General features: G+C 41.8%; 1 protein-coding gene across 4 annotated transcripts in view; it reads left to right on the top strand.

Moving 5' to 3' along the window:
• Positions 1-19,052, top strand: part of CLASP1 (cytoplasmic linker associated protein 1) — a 260,116-nt gene that overhangs the window by 28,506 nt on the left and 212,558 nt on the right. For all 4 annotated transcript variants that reach the window (XM_073885224.1, XM_073885214.1, XM_073885207.1 and 1 more), the window contains exon 2: positions 2,590-3,069. In XM_073885224.1, the coding sequence (XP_073741325.1) occupies positions 2,875-3,069 (195 nt within the window). In that variant the 5' untranslated portion in view covers positions 2,590-2,874. The remainder of the gene's footprint in view (positions 1-2,589; positions 3,070-19,052) is intronic.

Genomic DNA, 19,052 nt, shown 5'->3' with positions numbered 1-19,052 from the left:
GTTCTCTTGCCTGTTGCTTCCTACCTGAGCATGAAGTCTGACCTCCTTTCCCTGAGTGAGAGCAGAACTAGGCCAGACTTTTTTTTTTTTTTTTTTAGAATTTTTTTTTTTTTTTTTCAGAGACACAGAGAGAGAGAGGGAACACAAGCAGGGGGAGTGGGGGAGGGAGAAGCAGATTCCCCCCTGAGCAGGGAGCCCGATGCTGCACTCCATCCCAGGACCCTGGGATCATGACCTGAGCCAAAGGCAGATGCTTAACGACTAAGCCGCCCAGGCGCCCTGGGCCAGACTTACAATCACAAGTGTTTGAAGGTGGGGAAAGGAAACTAACTGGCCATGTGGCCTTGGAAAATTACTTACCTCAGTTTCTTTATCTGTAAAATAGGGATTTCAATACCTACTTTATACAGTTGGTTGGAGAATTAAAGATAATGTATATAAATAATCTAGAATGGAACTTGACACCTCAAGTAGATGCTTAAAAACTGTATGATTATTATTATTGGTTAACGTCTGTTGATTTTAGGCCCCTTGAAGGAATAAAGGATGGGAGATTCTTTTCAATGAGAATGAAAGATGTTTAGGGGAAGGCGGAGTACATCTGTTATCTGTCGGTGTATAACAAACTACTGCGGACTTAGTGGCGTAAAACAACAATGAAATATTATTTCTCATAATTCTGTGGTTTGGCTGGGTAGTTTTTTTTTTGCTTGTCTCCTTAGACTTATTTGTGTAGCTGCAGTCAGATGATGACTGAGAGGGCTAAGTGGTCCCCAGTGGACTCACTCACAAGTCCAGCAGTGCTTCTGGCTGCTGGTTGGGGCGTGTTGGTTCTCTTCCACATGGCCTCTCCAGTTCCAGAAGCTTCCTCACCGCATGGCAGGCCCAGGGTGGCATTCTAAGAGGGTGAGCCGCAGTGCTTGCCTATCAAATCTCTGCTTTCTTTTGCAGTTGCTGACTTGCCACTGGCCAAAGCAGGTCACAGGGCCAACCTCGGGTCACTGTGGGAGGGGACTAAGGCCCCACCTTGGTGGGGGAAAAGAAACCAAGAATTTGTGGTCATTTTTAATCCACCACAAACCCACCCTTGTTTGATTTGCTTCTTGGGCTAATATTGGGCCAAGAAAGAAAAGGTTCTGTTAGTTTCTCCAGTTTTCCTGTATCACTGATGCCTTCTTTAGACCAACATAGGAGCTGATTAAGGAACTGGGGATATTTTGTTCGGACTAAAAATTGGAATGAAGGGTAATAGCTGCTTTTATGTACTTGAAGATCCTTCTTATGAAGGAGGGACCAGCTCCAGGATATGGAAGTGACTGGAAAGCAGCTATCTCCTCTGCCATGTGAGATAGTGGGTCTTCTCGAATGCTGTCCTGCCCGCAGTCCCTACGCTCAGATGGGTAATCGTGTGTCAGAGTCTTTTGAAGGAGATCTTCCGCATTGAATGACTCGACTTAAATTATTCCTGTTGGTGTCAGAAGTCTCTGATTCTGGAACTCAGGAAGTGCACTGTGCTCTTTATCCTGAGGGTAGGGATGGATGAGGTGATGTTAGAAAGGGGAAGAATTCCTCTGCACAGACTTGTAATTTTACTTGATGTACAAGTTCATATTTACCTGCTAGAACCCCTGAGAGTTGGGATTGACTGTTGCTGTGAGGAACAGTTCTATTTAGTACAGAGTCAGGGAGCTGCATCTTGAAGACAGGTTTTCTGTGAGTCTTCTTAGGTTAGAATGAAAAGAATCAAGACAAGAAATTGAAGTTAGAAATAGATGTGTATAATTGCTCCAGCAGCCGTAGATTAACTGTTCAGCTTACTGAGTTTGTCTAATGAAAACAATTTTGGTATAACTTTCCCGTAACATGATCTTGAGATCTCCTGATTTTATATATAACATAATACCAGGTCCAAATGGTGCTGTTGTCAGCTGAGAATACTGTCCGTGAGCGATCAGCGTGTGGGCCTGTTCCCATTTCTCCCTCTCATCACCCCGTCTTCTTTGTTGGAGGGAGAAGGAGGAGGCAGGGATCACCGTTCATTCTGTTGTCAAGCTACTGAGCAAGAGGTTTGATGGAGGTGCTGTCTTTGGTCTATGTTACCAGGCCGGCCACTTTGGTCAATGGTGTTTCTATGGAGCCTGCCCCATTTCCAGCACTGGGTTTTTTTTGTTTTTTTTTTTTCTTTAGAAAACTCAGAGTAAGGCAATAAGCTACAGTACCTCCAGTGATTCACACACAGAGTGGTGTTAAGTTTTCGGTGGGAAGCAAAATTTAAGCTACAAATAAATATGCTAGCTGAAGCGGAAGATTGCTTTCCTGACTGGCTCATTTACAAGCTGGAAAGTTGTGAAAAACATCAACCTACCAACTATATAGCTCATTGGCTCTTTGCTTTGGGCTTCCATGTTCTTCCTGGTAAAAATAATAATTATGTTTTTCAGATATGGTTGCCAAGCATTCATGCTTCTCACTCCACTTGTGATTATAAATGATTCTGCAGCGCGAATTGCTTTGTCTTTGATTTAATGTTTCATAACATTTGGAAGTTACGTTATCTGTGCTGATTTGTCGTTCTCTTTCCCTTTTCAGAATGGACTGCTGAATTATGAAGAATTTCAGACCCAGTAGTAGAACCTCACTCGGCCACTCACTCCTTTATCTTCTACTAGTTATTTAAATTGGACTTTTAATATCCCACCAGCTGCTCTTCAGACACACATGGTGCATTGTTGCCATTCCCCGGATTGCATCTTTGAAACACAGGCTCTTAGTAGATTTCAGCGAACAAAGAGGCAACCTCCTGGGTACATTTACTGGGAGGGTGTCACCCTGACTGCCCTCTAGCTTCTGCCGGATCTGGATTTGAATTCCACCATGGAGCCTCGCATGGAGTCCTGCCTGGCACAGGTGTTGCAGAAGGATGTGGGGAAACGACTGCAGGTTGGCCAAGAACTTATAGACTATTTCTCAGACAAACAGAAGTCTGCTGACCTTGAACATGACCAGACCATGTTAGATAAACTTGTGGATGGGCTTGCTACCTCTTGGGTGAACTCTAGCAATTACAAGGTAAGCTGTGCTTTAGAAGGCACTGGTGTAGGTGGCTGGGCTGCCTCGGTGGGTCAGAATTGGTCCTTAGATAAAAGACTCGTTTGGGAGCAGTCAGCACAATTCCTTGGCTTCCAGTAAGACACTCACGTAGGCTGTGGCATTTGGATGTTTTATTCTGGAGCAAGTAGGGTTTTCTTTAATTTTTGTTGGGGATCAAAAAAATCCTTATGCTTTAGTACTTTGAGAGAAGGCCAAGTGAGCAGATAAAGAGAGGCTTTATGTTGGAAAGTTTACGATCATTTGCAGCCTTGAAGTTAAAGTGAATGTTCTATCTTGCACTGAAAGGGTCATGAGACTTTGGTGAGTGGCCCTTCATGAATAGCAGATGTCTTCACTGATTTCCTGTGGGGAATGGAATTGGCGATAGCATGTGGAGCATTTTACCTTCAGGTCATTGTTTTGAAGTTGGCCTAGGTACCTGGCTAGAAATAGTATGGGTTGCCGAGGACTCTTCTGTGACTTGTATGTAATGGCCTGGAGGATATCCTTCAAGTTCAAAAGATTGAGGTGGGCATGTGCCTTTGGTGGGTAGGGGGTGCAGGCAGGGATCCCAAGACCCAAATGAGTTGTGAAGGTTGACCATTTTACCATTCAAGGATTGAGCTTTCGTGACTAAAAACTGGACTGGACTTGTACTGCAGAGGTGTCATTCTCTCTGCCTGTCCCCTTCCCCTCTTTTAGTTTGCCAAGGGAGTGGCCCCTTTGGGTCAAGATTGGGATGGAAGAGTAGGGCGTCTGTATGACTCCTAATAGGTGCCATAGACATTGAGAAAGGGGCTCAAAGGAAACAGAATCTGTTGTGCTTTTTTATTGGCTCAGTCTTCTGAGATTGGTTTGGACTTGGAAACTGGTGCGTGTAGGATTTTTTTTGTTTGCTCTAGCGTAGACTCTTGTTTTCCAAATTCATTAAACCTTGGTCTCATCTAAGAGTCAGCAGGCTTTATACTCATTAAGGCTGTTACCTAGGACCCTGATATTTTACTTACAATTGCATATAAAATTTATCCTGTCTTTGAAGGCTGAGCTTAATTTTTGTTTCATTCATCTATTTATTTATTTAGCTGCAGATGACAAGTGCTGCTTATGTGCCCAGCCTTGGTGCTGGGTGATGGGAATGTTACAGACAGGGGAGGTGGTAGAGGGTCTGGTCGCTCCATTTTTGGGGGCTGTAAAGTCACTTCGTCTGGGTTGGAATCCCAATTCCACCACTCTGGGTGCACATTGCGATGTTTTTGCCTGAGAGTAACTGAGGACTGACTTACTGGCTTCAAACTGCTATCAGGAGATTGAGTGATTTTCTTTCAGAGTTTAAGAAGTCTGCAGTAGCTAAGGCAGTGTCCAGGGAAGAGTGTCTGCTTGTGTCTTTTACTTGGAGGGAAACCTTTGTCAGAAGCTCCCCGGCAGACCTTTGTACATCAGATTGGCCAGAATGGCTTTGCATGGCCACCCCAGCATCACTGGAAAATAGATTGGTGTCCATGATTGTTTTCCACCATCATGCTTGACCTCCTGATCTCAAGAAGAGTCCAGCCTCCATTGAGTGAAACATGTGGCTGTGTGAAGGAGGGGGGATATTTGAATACTGTCAGACTCCTCTCAACAAATACTGGTTCCATGAGTGAATAAGTACTCCCTAAGCGTCCAGTCCAGTAAGGGCAGATAATGAAACAAAGAGCTCTACTCCAACCATAATGTGCAACTGTGCAACATCAGACCTTTGAGCAATATCAGACTTCTGTTAATATATAAAACTCATGCTTTATATATTATGGGTTGAAGGAGAAAGTTAGGGATGGGACTGAGGTAATAGGGATGTTAAATAGGTAACCCAGAGAGTCTGCTGTACTGCATGAGCTCTCTTAACCTCTCCTGGCTTCGGGCTTTAGTTCCCTCATCTACAGTGTTGGGATAACTGAGTTATTATGAGTACTAAATGTGACAGTGTATGTTGGTGGGAATGCAAACTGGTACAGCCACTCTGGAAAACAGTATGGAGGTTCCTCAAGAAGCTGAAAATAATAGAGCTACCCTACAACCCAGCAATTGCACTACTAGGGATTTACCCCAAAGATGCAAATGTAGTGATCCGAAGGGGCACCTGCACCCTGGTGTTTGTAATGGTGATATCCACAATAGCCAAACTATGGAAAGAGCCCAGGTGTCCATTGACAAATGAATGGATAGAGAAGATGTGGTATATATACACACAATGGAATACTACTCAGCCATGAACAAAATTGAAATCTTGCCATTTGCAACGACATGAATAGAACTAGAGGGTGTTACGTTAAGTGAAATAAGTCAATCAGAGAAAGATGATTGTTATATGATTTCACAAATATGTGGAATTTAAGAAACAAAACAGAGGAGCATAGGGGAAGAGAGAGAAAAATAAAACAAGACAAAATCAGAGAGGGAGACAAACCCGAAAGAGACTCTTAATCATAGGAAACAGTGAGTGTTGCTGGAGGGGAGGAAGGTGGGGGGATGGAGTAACTGGGTTATGGGCATTAAGGAAGGCACGTGATGTAATGAGCACTGGATATAAGACTGATGAGTCACTGACCTCTATCTTTGAAACCAATAATACACTATATGTTAATTAATTGAATTTAAATGAAAAATAAAGTGCATATCTAAACAACAACAACAAAAAATAAATGAGACGGTGTATCAAGTCGTCCCATGTCTGCTGCATAACAAGCACTGGGATATTAGCGGTGGTTATCAAGACTGGTTCCTGTCTTCCAGGAGCTCCTAGTACAGGGGGAGTGGGGAGGGAGAGCACTGATCAGCAAGCCAAGGGTTACAGTATAATATAGTGGGAGCAGTAGCAGAGACCTACAGAATTGGGTGGGAAGCCAGAAGAACATGACAACACTGCGTGGAGGAATCCAAGGTTTGAAGATTGGGTAGTTTTTTTCAGAATAGCGTTTTCAGGGTCACAAAAGTGTGAAAAATTAAGATTTGACCCTTCTCAAAGTAACTTATAAGGAAGACAGCTTGGTGTGAAGGAGAAGTCAGGAAGACGGGGTTTACTACCGAGTTGCATGTGATCATGGACGAGTCACTTCACCTGTCTGCAATGCTGGTGTTGGACCAGGTCATCTCTTGAGAGCCTCCAAGCTCTAATATCTTACACAGCTTCATACCGATGGCTTTACGGTCCGGGCCATGTCAGATGTTTCTAATGTTACACAGTACTGAGCACCCCCTTTCTTTATAAGCTCTCTCAGTGTGGTGACACCGAGCCCTCTGCATGCCTGGAGCCCGGAGCCTGGAACATAGAAGGTGCTCAATGAATACTGGTTGCATGAGTGAACTCAGGAGCTTAGACTGTTGGGCAGGGCAAGTAGTCCTGGTAGCTTTACCAAAATCTGAAAACTTACCTTTTAGACCCCCCTCCTTTTTTTTTTTTTTTTTAGGTTTTTAAAATTCATTTGAGAGAGAAAGCACAAGCAGGGGGAGCAGCAGAGGGAGAAGGAGAAGCAGACTCCGTGCTGAGCAGGGAGCCTGACATGGGGCTTGATCCAGGACCCTGAGATCAGGACCTGAGCCCATCATGAGTAATTGCTTAACCGACTGAGCCACCCAGGTGCTCCAAAGGTTATGCAATTTCTAATTTTGACATATACTCCCAAATTGTTCTACACAAAGGTTGCTCTACTCTATGCATGAATGTATGAGTGCTGGTTCCCTATATATTTTCAGATGCTGGGTATTATCAAAGTCTTTCATTTTTGCCAAAATGATAGTATAAAAGCGTATCTTTTTAATTGTTTCTCTTTAATTTTGGGTGAAATGTACATTTTTTGTTTACTAACCACTTGTATTTTTTTCCTGTCAACTGCTTATATCCTTTGTCCATTTTTCTATGTTTTGGTGTTAATTTGTACAGTCCGTTTCTGTATTATGGAAGTCAGCTTGTCATATGTGCCATTTGCCTTTTGTCTTTGTGGATTGTTCTATTTTTATTTTTTTAAAGATGTATTTATTTATTTGCTAGAGCACAAGCAGGGGGAATGGCAGGCAGAGGGAGACAGAGAAGCAGGCTTCCCGTTGAGCAGGGAGCCTGACATGGGGCTTGATCCCAGGACCCTGAGATAATGACCTGAGCTGAAGGTAGTCCCTTAACTGACTGAGCCACCCAGGCGTCCCTGTTCTCCTCCCACATCCCTTTTAATCATAGATAAGATTTCTCATTAGAGCCTCAGGTGCCTTTTAGGTTTTATTTGACATGCTTTATATATTATGGATTGAAAGGATTCACTTTATATTAAAACTTTGCAGCTTGGCTTCTTGGTTTTTTTTTTTTTTTTAAATTAAGGACTAAAAAGAAGGAGAAAATGGAAACAATTTTAGGCTTTCAAAGCAGTAGTACTTGGGTATTGTTATTCCTTAACAAAGAATGTAGATGAATGTCAACGCCGTGTCTTATTTAAAAAAATAGTTGGCTGGGGCTTGAATCATTTTACATTTGATTATTTCTTAACTTGGTAAACATATTTGTTTTTGGCATTAATTGTAGTTTAACAGCTACCCTTTATTGTTTAGTTACTATGTATTCAGGATGTTACCTGTCTTATCTCCTTTAATCTTTGCAACGCCCCTGCAAGGTAGGTGGTGCTACCCTGATTTTATACATAAGGTAACTGAGATCACCCAGAATTATGAGGTAATTCCTACTCGTGATTATGGAACTGCGACTTCAACATAGGTCTCCCTGATTTCCTAGCCTCTGCCCCTCTCACAAGAACAGGGTCTGTAAACTTTCTTAAAGGCCACATAGTAAATATTTAAGGCTCAGTGGGCCATATGGATTTCTCACAAATATTTAACTAGTTTGGACCATTCTAGTGCAAAAAACAGCCACGGGCAACACACAAATGAATGGGTATGGCTGTGTTCCAAAACAACTTAATCTATAGAAACAGATGGAGAACCAGTTTGGCTCATGGACTGTAGTTTTCCAGCCCCCAGACTAGAACATTGAGCACCTACTATGTGTAAATACCTTTTTTTCTTCCTTCCTTCCTTCCTTCGTTCTCTTTTCTTTTTTCTTTTCCTTTCCTTTCCCTTTTCTTTCTTTCTTTCTTTCTTTCCTTCTTTCTTTCTTTCTTTCTTTCTTTCTTTCTTTCTTTCTTTCTTCTTTCTTTTCTCTTTTCTTTTCTTTTCTTTTTTCTTTTCTTTTCTTTTTTTTCTTTCTAGCATGGTGGAGAGGGGCAGAGGGAGAGAGAGAATCTTAAGCAGGCTCTACACCCAGTGTGGTGCCCAACATGTGGCTCGATCTCATGACTCTGAGATCATGACCTGAGCCAAAACCAAGAGTTGGGCATTTAACTGACTGAGCCACCCAGGTGCCCCCATAAATACTTTTCCTTTAGTGATGGGAACCATTCATGATTCATCTGGCAGAAGAGTAGGCTTATAATTTTGGGATGGGGAGAGCACTGGTATAGGTTAGGTAGAGTACGGTTTGTTTTTGGAGCACCTTATCTGAATTTTGAGAAATCTTGCCATTTTTAGCCCTCTCTCATTCAGACTCTATTACGATCAGTTTGCATTCTGTTAGCCTGTCACTGATCATCTGTGAGTTGGCTTTGGACTTTCTTGGATAATAGAAGTCATCTTGGGGATTGAGGAATCAGTATAAGGCCATTGTATGTCAGAACACCAGAGGGCTGCACCGTGGGGTGCTGTTCAACATGGAAGCACTTAGTGTTCATTGTTGTCCTAGTGACTGTGGGAGACAGAAGGAGAGGGGAGACTCTTCATGTACATGAGGTTTCTTTTCTAGATTACTCAGACATTACAAGTAAACCTCCAGATTTTGAATATGGTTGCCCTCCTTGATCTGGTCTCTTCCTTTATTAAAACTTGAAGAGTGAGAAGAATGGTGGAGTAGATTTTTGTATGTACCTCCAGCCACTGTTGTGTCCCCTGTCCCCCACCCCTTCTATAGATGAGAAGGATGAAAGTAGAGTGATACAACCCAGAGAAGCTGCGTGGGCACCCTCAGCTGGAGGGAGTTGAGGGACTGATGCTGTGCAGCTTTCCCAGTGAATGGTCCCTTCTGTTCAGCCAGGCAGCGCTGTACCCTTACCGTGTGGGCACCTGCACATTTAGCAGCTCAGTGTGGACCAGGTTTTTCATGAATATGGTCCCAGAGTCCTTTTTCCACGGTTCCAAAATCCCCGAAGCCCCCACACCTTGTGTTTTCCATTTGTCATTTGACCACAGTGAACTGACATGCAACTACGTGTAGTCTTCACTTAACCTGCTCAGGGCATGTTTCACCGCTAAAGTGTTCGTATATTTGATTGTGGGTTGCTGCCCCAGATGTTGTTGAATATATATATATATATATATTCTCCCCTCCCCTCTCTCTATAGGTTCTATTCTCTATATATGTTTCCTATCCTATATATGTAACTGTTTGCACTACTTGACTTTTGTAAAAGCTGAAAAATTTTGTATTCCAGAACACATCAGGCTGCCAGAGTTTTGGATGAGTGATTGTGGACCCGTATTTAATATTGTAGAATAATAATGACAACCCATGGTTTGGGGATAGGTACTATGTACCAGAAATGGTGCGAAATATGAGTTCGTTTTTACCTTCTAATAACCGTATGGGGTAGATTGTGTTCTTTCATTCTGTATATGAGGAGACTGATGCCCCAGTAAGCCAAGTAACTTGTTCAAGGTGACGGATCTAGGAACTAAGGTTTTGGGGACTTGACCCCAGGTGCTTATGTAACAGCTGAAGTTAATTAAGCACTTACGATGTGCCAGATACTGCACTGGGGGCTGGGTGTCCAGTGAGGACCATCGGGCCCAGTCCCTGTCCTGACCATGACTACCAGTGCCTGGGCAGTCTAGCTCTGTCTAAATATGGGACATGTGGACTTCATCCCGGTGCACTCTTGTCTCAAGGCCCATGCCATGCTGCTTTGTATTTGAAATTTGTAGATTCTCTGTTAACCTAGGGCTTCCTTTGTCTCTGCCCTAATGGTCTTTATGGTCTAACTGGGTGAGGGTGGGGGAGGGCAGGTAAGGCAGATGAGAGGACGGTGCACAGTGTAGGATAGGATATCATTAACCGTAAAATTGCATCGTAGCAGTGTCTATAAATGTTGTAGTGTGGAGAAGAAAAAAAATGTTAGGGTTTGTTAGTTGGAGAGGCCGAGATGGAGAGTCAGAATTACATAGGGCCATGAAGAATCAAAAGGAATGAGTTCCTAAAGGTTCAGAGAAGCCTGTCTTCCTTTCTTGTTTCTCCCTGTCTGGGCAGCACTGTCTCTTACAGACCGTAGAAGACTTAGTCTTTCCTTAAGCCTCTTTACAGAGCACAGTGTTTACCTCTGCCCTGGATCAGGTGCCCTTTATGGGCAGGAGGGAAGGTGTGACAGTAAGGGAGGTTCCTCTCATTTCCCCGGCCTCTATCTCCACAACCTTGGCTTTCATTGACGGAGGTTTTTGTTTCCCCCCTTTGTGTCCTTGAGAGGAGAGCCAGAAAAGATTATCAGATTCAGATGAAGTAACTTCTGTTTCTTTTTCTGGCGGTCCGTTCGTGCTGCCATCAAGCCGTGCCTCCTTGCAGAGGCTGTTCATTTTTCCCAGATTGTTTCCTTGCAGTGTTGTCCAGTGGTTGCAAGAGCCGCATTTCTCTGGGTATATTTTATTTATATATATATATTGATTGACTGCAGCATTTACGTTTTATGAAACATTTATTTTATTTTATTTTTTTATTTTTTTAAGTTTTTAAAAAAATTTATTTGTCAGGGAGAGAGTGAGAGCGAGCACAAGCAGGGGGAATGGCAGGCAGAGGGAGAGGCAGGCTCCCTGCTGAGCAAGGAGCCCGATGTGGGATTCGATCCCAGGACCCTGGGATTATGACCTGAGCTGAAGGCAGACGCTTAACTGACTGAGCCACCCAGGTGTCCCTAAACACTTACTTATTTTGAAACGTTTTTGAGTGTAGTTGGCACACAATGCTACATTCTTTTCAGGTGCACAACATGATGATTTAACTTGTCTATACATCATGCTGTGCTCACCACAAGTGTAGCTACCATCTGTCCCCATGCAACAGTATTACAGTATCATGGACGGCATTCCCCATGGGTGCCTTGTATGCCAATGATTTATTCTTTCCATAACTAGAAGCCTGTAGCTCCCACTCCTCTTTACCCATTTTACCCATCCCTGCACCCCACTGTGCTTCTGGCAATCATTCATTCATTCATTCATTCATTTATTGTTTTTATTTTTTAATTTTTTATTGTTATGTTAATCACCGTACATTACATCATTAGTTCTTGCTGTAGTGTTCCATGATTCATTGTTTGTGCATAACACCCAGGGCTCCACGCAGAACGTGCCCTCCTTAATACCCATCACCAGGCTAATCCATCCCCCCACCCACCTCCCCTCTAGAACCCTCAGTTTGTTTTTCAGAGTCCATCGTCTCTCATGGTTCGTCTCCCCCTCCGACGTACTCCCCTTCATTCTTCCCCTCCTGCTATCTTCTTCTTTTTCTTTTTTCTTAATATATCTTGCATTATTTGTTTCAGAAGTACAGATCTGTGATTCAGCAGTCTTGCACAATTCACAGCGCTCACCATAGCACATACCCTCCCCAATGTCTATCACCCAGCTACCCCATCCCTCCCACCCCACACCACTCAGCAACACTCAGTTTGTTTCCTGAGATTAAGAATTCCTCGTATCAGTGAGGTCATATGATACATGTCTTTCTCTGATTGACTTATTTCACTCAGCATAACACCCTCCAGTTCCATCCATGTCGTTGCAAATGGCAAGATCTCATTCCTTTTGATGGCTGCATAATATTCCATTGTGTATATATACCACATCTTCTTATCCATTCATCTGTCGATGGACATCTTGGCTTTAACCACAGTTTGACTCTTGTGGACATTGCTGCTATAAACATTGGGGTGCACGTACCCCTTCGGATCCCTACATTTGTATCTTTGGGGTAAATACGCAGTAGTGCAATTGCTGGATCGTATGGTAGCTCTATTTTCAACTGTTTGAGGAACCTCCATACTGTTTTCCAGAGTGGCTGCACCAGCTTGCATTCCCACCAACAGTGTAGGAGGGTTCCCCTTTCTCCACATCCCCGCCAGCATCTGTCATTTCCTGACTTGTTAATTTTCGCCATTCTGACTGGTGTGAGGTGGTATCTCATTGAGGTTTTGATTTGGATTTCCCTGATGCCGAGCGATGTTGAGCACTTTTTCATGTGTCTGTTGGCCATTTGGATGTCTTCTTTGGAAAAATGTCTGTTCATGTCTTCTGCCCATTTCTTGATTGGATTATTTGTTCTTTGGGTGTTGAGTTTGATAAGTTCTTTATAGATTTTGGATACTAGCCCTTTATCTGATATGTCACTTGCAAATGTTTTCTCCCATTCTGTCGGTTGTCTTTTGGTTTTGTGGACTGTTTCTTTTGCTGTGCAAAAGCTTTTTATCTTGATGAAATCCCAATAGTTCATTTTTGCCCTCGCTTCCCTTGCCTTTGGTGATGTTTCTAGGAAGAAGTTGCTGCGGCTGAAGTTGAAGAGGTTGCTACCTGTGTTCTCCTTTAGGATTTTGATGGACTCCTGTCTCACGTTTAGGTCTTTCAACCATTTGGAGTCTATTTTTGTGTGTGGTGTAAGGAAATGGTCCAGTTTCATTCTTCTGCATGTGGCTGTCCAATTTTCCCAACACCATTTGTTGAAGAGACTGTCCTTTTTCCATTGGACATTCTTTCCTGCTTTGTCAAAGATGAGTTGACCATAGAGTTGAGGGTCCATTTCTGGGCTCTCGATTCTGTTCCATTGATCTATGTGTCTGTTTTTGTGCCAGTACCATACTGTCTTGATGATGACAGCTTTGTAATAGAGCTGGAAGTCCGGAATTGTGATGCCACCAGCTTTGCTTTTCTTTTTCAACACTCCTCTGGCTATTCGGGGTCTTTTCTGGTTCCATACAAATTTTAGGATTATTTGTTCCATTTCTTTGAAAAAAGTGGATGGTATTTTGATGGGGATTGCATTGAATGTGTAGATTGCTCTAGGTAGCATTGCCATCTTCACAATGTTTGTTCTTCCAATCCATGAGCATGGAATGTTTTTCCATTTCTTTGTGTCTTCAATTTCTTTCATGAGTATTTTATAGTTTTCTGAGTACAGATCCTTTGCCTCTTTGGTTAAATTTATTCCTAGGTATCTTATGGTTTTGGGTGCAATTGTAAATGGGATCGACTCCTTGATTTCTCTCTCTTCTGTCTTGTTGGTGTCTAGGAATGCCACTGATTTCTGTGCATTGATTTTATATCCTGCTACTTGACTGAATTCCTGTATGAGTTCTAGCAGTTTTGGGGTGGAGTCTTTTGGGTTTTCCACATACAGTATCATATCATCTGCAAAGAGTGAGAGTTTGACTTCCTCTTTGCCGATTTGGATGCCTTTGATTTCTTTTTGTTGTCTGATTGCTGTGGCTAGGACTTTTAATACTATGTTGAATAGCAGTGGTGATAGTGGACATCCCTGCCCTGTTCCTGACCTTAGGGGAAAAGCTCTCAGTTTTTCCCCATTGAGAATGATATTCACTGTAGGTTTTTCATAGATGGCTTTTATGATATTGAGGTATGTACCCTCTATCCCTATACTCTGAAGAGTTTTGATCAAGAAAGGATGCTGTACTTTGTCAAATGCTTTTTCTGCATCTATTGAGAGGATCATATGATTCTTGTTCTTTCTTTTGTTAATGTATTGTATCACGTTGATTGATTTGCAGATGTTGAACCGGCCTTGCAGCCCAGGGATAAATCCCACTTGGTCATGGTGAATAATCCTTTTAATGTACTGTTGGACCCTATTGGCTAGTATTTTGGTGAGAATTTTTGCATCCATGTTCATCAAGGATATTGGTCTGTAGTTCTCCTTTTTGATGGGGTCTTTGTTTGGTTTTGGGATCAAGGTAATGGTGGCCTCATAAAATGAGTTTGGAAGTTTTCCTTCCATTTCTATTTTTTGGAACAGTTTCAGGAGAATAGGTATTAATTCTTCTTTAAATGTCTGATAGAATTCCCCTGGGAAGCCATCTGGCCCTGGGCTTTGTTTGTTGGGAGATTTTTGATGACTGCTTCAATTTCCTTAGCGGTTATAGGTCTGTTCAGGTTTTCTATTTCTTCCTGGTTCAATTTTGGTAGTTGATACATCTCTAGGAATGCACCCATTTCTTCCAGATTATCTAATTTGCTGGCATAGAGTTGCTCATAATATGTTCTTCTAATTGTTTGTATTTCTTTGGTGTTGGTCGTGATCTCTCCTCTTTCATTCATGATTTTGTTGATCTGGGTCATTTCTCTTTTCTTTTTGATAAGTCTGGCCAGGGGTTTATCAATCTTGTTAATTCTTTCAAAGAACCAACTCCTAGTTTCATTGATCTGTTCTACTGTTCTTTTGGTTTCTAGTTCATTGATTTCTGCTCTGATCTTTATGATTTCTCTTCTCCTGCTGGGTTTAGGCTTTATTTGCTGTTTTTTCTCCAGCTCCTTTAGGTGTAGGGTTAGGTTGTGTATTTGAGACCTTTCTTGTTTCTTGAGAAAGGCTTGTATTGCTATATACTTTCCTCTCAGGACTGCCTTTGCTGTATCCCAAAGATTTTGAAGAGTTGTGTTTTCATTTTCATTGGTTTCCATGAATTTTTTTAATTCTTCTTTAATTTCCTGGTTGACCCATTCATTCCTTAGTAGGATGCTCTTTAGTCTCCATGCATTTGAGTTCTTTCTGACTTTCCTCTTGTGATTGAGTTCTAGTTTCAAAGCATTGTGGTCTGAAAATATGCAGGGAATGATCCCAGTCTTTTGGTACCGGTTGAGACCTGATTTGTGACCTAGGATGTGATCAATTCTGGAGAATGTTCCATGGGCACTAGAGAAGAATGTGTATTCCGTTGCTTTGGAATGGAATGTTCTGAATATGTCTGTGAAGTCCATTTGGTCCAGTGTGTCATTTAAAGTCTTTATTTCCTTGTTGATCTTTTGCTTAGATGATCTGTCCATTTCAGTCAGGGGGGTGTTAAAGTGCCCCACTATTATTGTATTGCTGTCAGTGTGTTTCTTGGCTTTTGTTATTAATTGCCTTATATAATTGGCTGCTCCCATGTTCGGGGCATAGATATTTACAATTGTTAGATCTTCTTGTTGGATAGCCCCTTTAAGTAGGATATAGTGTCCTTCCTCATGTCTTATTACAGTCTTTGTTTTAAAATCTAATTTGTCTGATATAAGGATTGCCGCCCCAGCTTTCTTTTGGTGTCCATTAGCATGGTAAATGGTTTTCCACCACCTCACTTTCAATGTGGGGGTGTCTTTGGGTCTAAAATGAGTCTCTTGCAGACAGCATATGGATGGGTCTTGTTTTTTAATCCAATCTGATAGCCTGTGTCTTTTGATTGGGGCATTTAGCCCATTTACATTCAGGGTAACTATTGAAAGGTATGAATTTAGTGACATTGTATTGCCTGTAAGGTGAATGTTATTGTATATTGTCTCTGTTCCTTTCTGATCTGTGCTGCTTTTAGGCTCTCTCTTTGCTTAGAGGACCCTTTTCAATATTTCTTGGAGGGCTGGTTTCGTGTTTGCAAATTCCTTTAGTTTTTGTTTGCCCTGGAAGCTTTTTCTCTCTCCTTCAATTTTCAATGAGAGCCTAGCTGGATATAGTATTCTTGGCTGCATATTTTTCTTGTTTAGTGCTCTGAAGATATCATGCCAGTCCTTTCTGGCCTGCCAGGTCTCTGTGGATAGGTCTGTTGCCAATCTAATATTTCTACCATTGTAGGTTACATATCTCTTCTCCCGAGCTGCTTTCAGGATTTTCTCTTTGTCTCTGAGACTCGTAAGTTTTACTATTAGATGTCGGGGTGTTGACCTATTTTTATTGATTTTGAGAGGGGTTCTCTGTGCCTCCTGGATTTTGATGCCTGTTTCCTTCCTCACATTAGGGAAGTTCTCTGCTATTATTTGCTCCAGTATTCCTTCTGCCCCCCTCTCTCTTTCTTCTTCTTCTGGGATCCCAAATATTCTAATGTTGTTTCATCTTATCGTATCGCTTCTCTCTCGAATTCTGCCCTCGTGATCCTGTAGTTATTTCTCTCTCTTTTTCTCAGCCTCTTTATTTTCCATCATTTGGTCTTCTATATCACTGATTCTGTCTTCTGCCTCATTTATCCTAGCAGTAAGTGCCCCCATTTTTGATTGCACCTCATTAATAGCCTTTTTGATTTCGACTTGGTTAGACTTTAGTTCTTTTATTTCTCCAGAAAGGGTTTCTCTAATAACTTCCTCGCTTTTTTCAAGCCCAGCTAGTATCTTTAAAGTTATGATTCTGAACTCTAGGTCCGATATCGTACTAATGTCCCTATTGAGTAGGTCCCTGGCTGACGGTACTATCTCTTGTTCTTTTTGCTGAGGTGATTTTTTTCGTCTTGTCATTTTGTCCAGAGGAGAATAGATGAATGAGAGAACAAAATGCTAACAGGTTAACAATGTCCCCAGCAAATATACTGTATACAAATCAGAAAAGACCTGAAACTAGGGGAAGAGAAAGGGAAAGAAAGAAAAAAGAAAGAGAAAAGAAAGAGAAAAGAAAGAAAGAAAAAACCAAAAAGAAAAAGATTAAAAAGAAAAACAGAACAATACAAAAAAACCCAAATGTGATCAAATATGATCAGGCTAGTGCATAGATCAGTGCCACAGACTAGATTTTGGGTGTATTTTGGTCTGTTAGAAAAAAGTGCCTCCTAAAATTTTAAAGGAAGAACTACTTATATATGTACAAAATAAGGGTTGATACAATGAAGGGATGGAAGATGACTTCCAGAAAGTGGTCGCTTTTCTGTTCAGAGAGTTGTTGCTCCTCTCTTCTTCGATCTCCTGTTGAGTTTGTAGGTGTTCAGAATGGTTTGATCCCTATTCAGCTGAATTCCTGAGACCAGACGAAATCCAGGTCTCCTACTCCTCCGCCATCTTGCTCCGCCCGTATTGTTTTTATTTTATTTTAATGTAGTTAACCTAGTGTTATATTAGTTTCAGGTGTACAATGTAGTGGTTCAGTAGTTCTGTGTGTTACTCAGTGATTGTCAAAATAAGTGTACTTTCCGTCCTCTCTGGGTATATTTTAAAAAGATAGATGTCTCGGGGCGCTTGGGTGGCTCAGTTGTTAAGTGTCTGCCTTCGGCTCAGGTCATGATCCCAGGGTCCTGGGATGGAGCCTTGCATCGGGCTCCCTGCTCTGCGGGAGGCCTGCTTCTCTCTCTCCCACTCCCCCTGCTGTGTTCCTGCTCTCGCTGTCTGTCTCTCTCTGTCAAATAAATAAATAAAATCTTTATTTTTTTTAAAGATTTTATTTATTTATTCATGAGAGACAGAGGGAGAGAGAGAGAGAGAGAGAGAGAGAAGCAGAGGGAGAAGCAGGCTCCCAAGGAGCAGGGCGCCCGATGCGGGACTCGATCCCAGGACCCTGGGATCATGACCTGAGCCAAAGGCAGGTGCTTAACCATCTGAGCCACCCAGGCGCCCTAAATAAAATCTTAAAAAAAAAAAAAAAGATAGATGTCTCTGTTGTGAGTAGAAAAACTATAGTGAGTGATACTAAGCAAAAGTAAAAACACCTCAGGAAAAGTTATTTGAAGAAAATTTCCGGCACTCCTTGGTAGCGCAGTCAGTTAAGTGCTTGACTCTTGATTTTGGCCAGGTCATGATCTCAGGATCCTGGGATCAGGCCCCTCATCGGGCTCTCCACTCAGCGGCAAGGCTCCTTCTTCCTTTCCCTCAGTGATCTCTCTTGCTTTTGCTCTCTCTCAAATAAATAAAATCTTTACAAAAAAAAAAGGAGAAAATTTCTGTGGATTGTTGAGTAAAAATGGTATGCTTGATGGATGTAATTAATGGCGTTTTTTTCCTAAATATGTGTTTACATGTATGCAAGAGCATCAAAGTATATTGGAAATAATTCAGATTGAGTGAACAGTCTGGATTCCTGTCCTGGCTCTGCCGCTTTGACTTTTGAGCAGGTAACTCTCCTCATCTGTAAAATGGGTGTCTGGTGATACCTCTTACACAGCTTTATTGTGCAGCTCCAGTGAGCCCGTGTACATAAGGTACCAATTGTGCTTAGCATTGTAGCATGTGGTCAGTGAAAGGAAAATGAAGGAGGTATTCTGGACTTACTGGTAGTAAGATTGGTAGGTTAACTTTTCTGTGGGGCTGAGGTTGCATCCCTTCTTGTAGTCCTTGTTGGCCTGGGCCTGGAACAGAGGCCTTGGATCTTTGGTAGTAAGATACAAAACCTTGAGCTGCTGCACTCATGATAGCAAAGAGCAGAACAGCCGTTGGACGAGAATTCTAAGGGTGAGTTTGGCTGTAGGGAGGACTGGGATAAATTTGAGAAGTCTTCAACATTCCAGGCTTCAGGATACAGTTTATTGACTCTGGATAACCTTGTGAAAAAAGATAGGTTCTTTTCCTGCATGATGCATGTTTGTTTTTAAATTGGAGAAGACATTTAAAAAAAAAACAACAAATAATTTGGAGGAACATTTAGGAGAATTTTTTACTTTGACTTCTTACTTTGATGGAGGGTCCTAAGTCTTATATGCTTTTTGATTTACATATGTATCTTGGGAACATCCTTTTTCAGACACTTCTCTTGAGGTTGCCTAATTGAAGTATTTTTGCAAATGCTGATTTAAAAAAGTAATTTTGTTTTTTCTATAGTAAAAGTGTTATGTGCCTGTTGTACAAACAAGAACCAACTAATGAAACTTCTGAATATAAAGTTATAATGAAAAAATTGAAAATCACTCCTAGTCTTTTGCCATAACTATTTTATTATTTATATTGGTAGAAAAAAATGGAAA

This window comes from Callorhinus ursinus, unplaced genomic scaffold (assembly GCF_003265705.2).
Source record: "Callorhinus ursinus isolate GAN/ISIS: 27379988/994484 unplaced genomic scaffold, GSC_fseal_2.0 scaffold2, whole genome shotgun sequence".
Classification (NCBI taxonomy): domain Eukaryota; kingdom Metazoa; phylum Chordata; class Mammalia; order Carnivora; family Otariidae; genus Callorhinus; species Callorhinus ursinus.
The sequence above is the reverse complement of the archived record's forward strand: the minus strand, read 5'-3'. Positions and strand labels throughout refer to the sequence as shown.